Source organism: Lactuca sativa, chromosome 8 (assembly GCF_002870075.4).
Source record: "Lactuca sativa cultivar Salinas chromosome 8, Lsat_Salinas_v11, whole genome shotgun sequence".
In the NCBI taxonomy this organism is placed as follows: Eukaryota; Viridiplantae; Streptophyta; class Magnoliopsida; order Asterales; family Asteraceae; genus Lactuca; species Lactuca sativa.
The window spans coordinates 25636627-25642939 of NC_056630.2; the positions used below are offsets into that span (position 1 = coordinate 25636627).

The 6313-nt window shown below is 37.2% G+C and overlaps 1 protein-coding gene across 1 annotated transcript; it reads left to right on the forward strand.

Moving 5' to 3' along the window:
* Positions 1-682: 682 nt before the first annotated feature.
* Positions 683-5548, forward strand: LOC111877245 (uncharacterized). Its single transcript, XM_023873771.3, has 4 exons — positions 683-818; positions 958-4984; positions 5086-5176; positions 5252-5548. The coding sequence occupies exon 2, from the start codon at positions 1020-1022 to the stop codon at positions 4974-4976; it is 3957 nt and encodes a 1318-aa protein (XP_023729539.1). The 5' UTR covers positions 683-818; positions 958-1019; the 3' UTR covers positions 4977-4984; positions 5086-5176; positions 5252-5548.
* The last annotated feature ends 765 nt before the right edge of the window (positions 5549-6313 follow it).

The following is a 6313-nucleotide window of genomic DNA, read 5'->3' on the forward strand; positions in this document are numbered from 1 at the left end:
ACATTTACATGTGGAATGTTTAATATTTATTACTTAATTTAGTGATTTTTATTTTTTAAAATATTAGTCGAACCGAGCCGAGCTCGAGACTGTCAAGTATTTCACGAGCCCGAGCTCGAGCTTAAAATCAAGGCTCGAGTTGAGTTTGAGCAGAGTTTCGAGCTCGAGTATTTTAGTCAAGCCGAGCTTCGAGTTTGATAGTATTCGGCTTGACTCGGCTCGTTTACACCCCTAGTTTAGAGCATCTCCAACCTATTCTTATTTTTCATCTTTTCCTCCATTTTTTCCAACTCCTTCCCATTTATTTCCCCATTTTGAAGGATATGAATAGTATTATACAAAATATGATGTTATACTATTTATTTATTTTAAAACGAGGATGAACTTTATGTTGTCAGTTTTAGTTTATTTGTTTATATGTTTATACGTTTTTAGTTTATTTTTATCTATTAATTATAATTTAAATGTAATATATAAGTTGGAAGAATGAAATATAATAGAAATATATTTTTTAGGATAAAAAATAAATAGATGAAACACTATTTATCCTATTTTTATTTCATTTTTAGAGAAAAAAATAAAAATGGGTTAAAACCAATCTAAAAAAACTTGATATTTTCTTAGTATTTTTTTAATGTAATTATTTTTCGGAGTTGAGATCCGAAAAAGACATAACCATATTTTCGGCTCTTTTTGATGTAAAAGTAAAATTGATAGAAATCTAATAAAAAGAGAAGACCAAAATTCGTACTTCACTTTAACCCTCACTTTCTCTCTCTAGAACTCGATCCAGTGTTCAGCTTGACGGCATCGACAAGGTACGCTATCTCTGTTTCTAGGGTTACCGTTTTCTTCTTCACGATGGCTTCTTTCTCAATTGTCGTAGGTGCTCGATGCATATGAATAATTCTCATACAAAGTTAGGGTTTTAATTCTTTGCTTCTGAATCTATACCAGGTAAAAATTTAAGTACATACGTAGTTTATTGTTACTGATCTGCTCGGATTACGCTCTCGAATATGAAAGAACATGAAGATGATGTGTTGCCTACCGTCAAGGAATCTACTGCGACTGTCGATTCTACTACAGCTGATGAAACTGTAACCCTGAGAGGGAAAATTGAGGGGCTTTTCGGTGAGAGAGATGAAGGAGAGGATATGGTGGTGGATGTTGTGGGAGCCGATGTGGTTGTTGATGATCGTGGGGGTACAAGGGTTGATTTGGAAGGTAAGGTAGGTATTAATGGCTTGATGGAAGAGGGCTCTACGAGAGAAATTCAGTCTAGTGATATGGATGTGGACCAAGTTAGTGTAGTTGAAGAAGTTAGAGTTGTGACTTTAGAGAAAGTTGAGGTGGTGGTGAATGATGAGGGCGTGAAGACAAGTGTAGAGGTCAGTAAAGAGGTTATTCAGGAGAATGTGGTGACTACTGTTATGAGTGCGATGGATTGTGATGCTCAGAAGTCAAGTGAAGAGCCTGAAACTGGTGGAGGAGAAAGTGCAGTGAGGGATAACAATAGAGATTCTACCAAGGAGATTGTGGAACAGCATACAGAATCTACTCAAGAACTGGCCGATGGAGACCATGTGATGGATAAGACAACTGGAAAAGAATCTGATGTTTCAAATTCCTTAAAATTTCCAGAGTCATTCACTACAACAGTGAATCCTGGTTCACGAGATGCTCATGTGGCAGCTGTAAAGGAGGGGTTATTTGGAAAAGATGAAGGTGAAGATGGTGTTGATAATCAAGTTTCATCAACAGAGGCTATAAATGAAGGAATCACTGCAGATAATGTCCATGTAAGCCCTGAAATTTTGGAGCAACAATCTGGAGATGACGAAATGAGGAAAGAGATTTTACAGCCAACAGTCGAAGTTGCAACCAACGATGCTCAAGATTCTGGAAATGGAACTCAGGCAGGAGATTCTAATGCAGCTCTTCAGTCATTGGGTGGAGAGGCTCAACTTGCTGGGGGAGAGGGTGAAGCAGAAAGAGGTTTAGCAGTGGAACAGGGTATGGAATCTGCTCAAGAAGTGGCTGATAAGGTTTTAGATTCATCAAAGATTCTGGATTCAGCAACTAAAGTTGATGGGTTGGTTGTAGAGGAGGGTTTAGCTGGAAAAGGTGAAGCTCAAGATGGTGTTTCTAAGGATCCAAGCTCAGAATCCACTGATAATCCTAATGTAGAGGAGGGTTTAACAGAGAAACAGGCTACAGAGTCTGTTCAAGAAGTTGCTGATGTAGATTCCACAAAGATCCTGGAGTCAGTTTCCAAAGTTGATAAGGTGATTGTAGAAGAGGTTTTAGATGGAAAAGATAAAACTCAAGATGTTATTTTGAGTGGTGGAGTCAATGCAGGAACAGGTGAAGGCAGTGTCATTGAAAATGCTCAGAACTCTGAAGTTACAATGAGCAAAGAAGAGACTTCACATTCAACAACAGAAGTTAGAATAGATAATGATCAAAAGTCTGGAATTGATACGACAGATAAAAAGGAGGAATCGGAAAGAAGTTTGGTCAAGGAGATTGTGGAACAACCAGTGAGTTCCATTCAAGAAGTGGTTGATAAAGATCATGTGATGGATGAAAAGCCTGAAAAAGAGGTTGAAGTTTTAGACTTAGCAAAGGTTCAAGAGTCCTCCACCATGGTGGTTGACCAGAAAACTGAAGTTGACCCAACACCTAAAGATGAGAGTTTACACACAACGATAGAAGTTATGACAGCTGATGCATCTCATAAAAGTTTAAATGTAGCCAATGAAGTGACAACTGCTGAAAATTTACCAAATCCTGAAGTGCAAGTTTCCAGTGTAGGTGGGATTTTGGTAGAAAACCAGATCTTGAATGTTGATACTGAAATGAAGGTTTCCCAAACTTTTGAGGAAGTCAACCATGCAACAAGTCATGCAGATTATGGAGAGGATGCGGGGATGGACATTGATGAAGTTCTTGGATGGAAAGATGAAATCCCAGGAATTGATTCTTTACATAGTCAAGAAAAAGATCAAGATTTCAAGATTCATACAGACCCAGAAGCTAATTTTGAACATGGACTTTCAAAACCTTTAGTCTATGAACACCGTGTACAGGTAAATGATGATGCTGAAGAACATACTGATTTCTGCAGACAACAAGAAACAGAAACACTAGAAGTAGAACAGTCAACATTGACCGATGATGTCAGCGAGCCACTCGACAATGAAACTTCTGTTTCTTTCCATCAGTCATGTTATTTCCACCCACCAGAAAACGAAGGTGAGTTCTCTGCTTCTGATTTAGTCTGGGGTAAAGTCAGAAGTCATCCATGGTGGCCTGGTCAAATCTTTGACCCATCTGATGCATCCGATAAAGCCATGAAATATCATAAAAAAGATCGATTTTTAGTCGGGTATTTTGGAGATCGAACATTCGCATGGAACGATTCAACAGTCTTGAAACCATTTCGTGCAAAATTTTCCCAAATTGAAAAACAGACAAATTCAGAAGCTTTCAACAATGCCCTCCATTGTGCTTTGGAAGAAGTCTCCAGAAGGGTAGAATTGGGACTTGCATGTTCATGCACGCCTCATGACATCTACAAGAAAATCGAATGTCAGATTGTGGAAAACGCGGGAATCAAGAAAGAATCAAGTAAAAGACACGGTATGGACAAAACTGCCCTTGTGACCTCATTTGAGCCTGATAAACTTATCGACTATGTAAGACTACTCGCAAAGTCTCCATATGATGAAAATGACAAAATGGACCTTGTCATGGCTAAAGCTCAGTTGTTATCATGTGCACGTTACAAAGGGTATCGCCAGCTGTCCGAGTTTCAGTTCTGTGGAACTTTATTGGAAGATTCTTCTGAATTGACCCAAGGGGCTGACCAAGTCATCAAGAAAGAGAGAATCTTCTCAGATTTAAAAGTAGATCCAACATACTACCCTGGAAACAACGAAGAAGGTTCTAGAAAACGAAAGGCTTCAGATTCCAATTCCAATTCCAATTCCGATGTTTCGGTTCCAGAGAAACGACCAACTCTGGAAACAGTAACTCCAAGCCCTAAACCCTCTTTCAAAGTTGGTGAACTCATTCAAAGAGTGGCAAACCAACTGAGTGACAAAAACGTTGAACCTGTTGACCAAACAGTTGGACTTTCTCATTCTGTTCAAAGTCCGGTCAACATGGTCAACCCGGTCAACCCCCAAGCAAATCTTCCCGAAATGTTATCACAACTCCAGTTAACTGCTCAAGATCCAATGAAAGGGTACACCTTCTTGAACACTATAATCCCTTTTTTTTATAGCCACAGAGCTGCAGTTTTTTCCAAGTCTTTAAAGCAAAATTCATCTACTCCTGGAAGGGTTAATAACGAGACTAGAAAGAGAAAGCCATCGAACGAAAATGATCCGGAAGATTTCGAGTTTGATGATGTTAATGATTCGTATTGGACGGACAGGATCATCCAGAACCATCCAGAAGATTTGCAGCTGCAACCCACAGTGGTGGTGCATGATAACAACCAAAACGGAGGTGTGGAGCATCCACACCAGATTGTGGCCTATGAAGAGAAACAAAAACCTGTGAAACAAAGCCGTAGGTCGAATAAAAAACGGTTTTTTAGCAGCAATCATGAGATTGAAGCAAAGGAGCAATCAGAGCTTATTGAGAGAAGAAGGTTAAATTTGGCAACTGAGGTTTTAATGAAGTTTACAGAGGGGATTTACTTTCCTTCTGAGATACATTTGAATAAAATGTTTAGAAGATTTGGGCCTTTAATGGAATCAGAAACTGAAGTTGATAGACAAAGTGGTCGTGCTAGAGTTGTTTTTAAAAAATGTTCTGATGCTGAAGTTGCTCATAGTAGTGCTGGAAAATTTAACATCTTTGGTTCCATTGTTGTAAATTATGAGCTTAATTATACTCCATTGATTTCTTACAAGCCTTTGCCTCTTCCATTGGCACATGAACCAGCCGCGGATGCATGCTAGTAGTAATGGTAAATTACCCTTTCGCCCTTTGTAAATAAAAAAACATTTTGGTTTTTGACTTTTTTGTTTTCTTTATAAATATTAATACAAATCTGTTTGTGTGTTTCAGGTGAGATCATGGGAAGTTGGATTCATACAAAGAAAGCAATGAAAACATCATTATACAATTAGAGACTTGAGTGGGAATCAGGTTCATCAAAGTACGTTGCCATTTGGTTTTTGCTATTTTGTGAAATGTATTTGATTAATTTGGATTTTGTTAAAAAATGATGCAGGTGGTTGGGTGTAACGGATATTGGTAATGATGTTGCAGATATGGATGTAAGTTATTTAGAGAAGTAAAGTAGGAAGGTTAAATGTATGATTTTCTTGTTGCCTTGAATAAGATAAGGTATTAGGTGAAGAAACTAAACTTTATTCTAGATTAGTTTTTAGTTTTTTTAGCATGAGTTGTTATTTATAAGTCTGCTAAAAATCCCATTTAATTACTGTTGTGTTGTGATGGATTGTATCTTGTGGAAAACATGTGGCTTTTCTTTGGTCCAGGGAATATAGGGTGGGTTGTTTCTTTTTGACTTGATCCATAAAGAAGGGCTTAATGGGTTAAGCCAAGAAATGTGGCTTAATACATACACAAGCATTTCTTTGTTGGTGTTGGTTGAATCCACTAAAGATTCATTTAAAAATGATTATTTATTGCTACTTAACTTTGTCAAGTTGAGGAGATGAAATTGGTCCTAGAGTAGTGGATTGATTGTTTATGCTTTCGATTGGATTTACAATTAATGGAAAACATGAAAACACCAAATGTGCATTTATTAACATAATTCAAAAAGAATTTCGGAGAGTTTTATCAAGTATTCAGGAATCTAAATCAAAAACCATAATAAAAGTTACACCTCATATATTTATACAACTTTTCTTTATACAAAGTCTTCAAGAGCCCATAAGAAAGTTAATTCATTTATCTTGTATATGCAACTCCAATGTCATAAAAAAAATATAAGTCAGCCTTGTTATGGTCATTACTAGAGAATTATGAACTTTCTTAATTTGTTTGTAGGCTTCTTATCTCTTATTCTCTTACATTTCATATGCCATACTATGTGAAGTTTGTATGTTGTGGAATGTGGATGAAGCTTTATGAGATCATCATCCTAGATGTATTTTTACTGTTTGAAGTCAATATGGACAGGTGGACACCCAACCATTGTTGTGTGGATTGATCCTAATACACAACACCAACGCTTCATGACCAAAGACATAAAATTACACAAGATACTCAAAATGCTTTGAATGAAAAAGGTCTAAGGCAGGCATAGTGATTGATAACAATA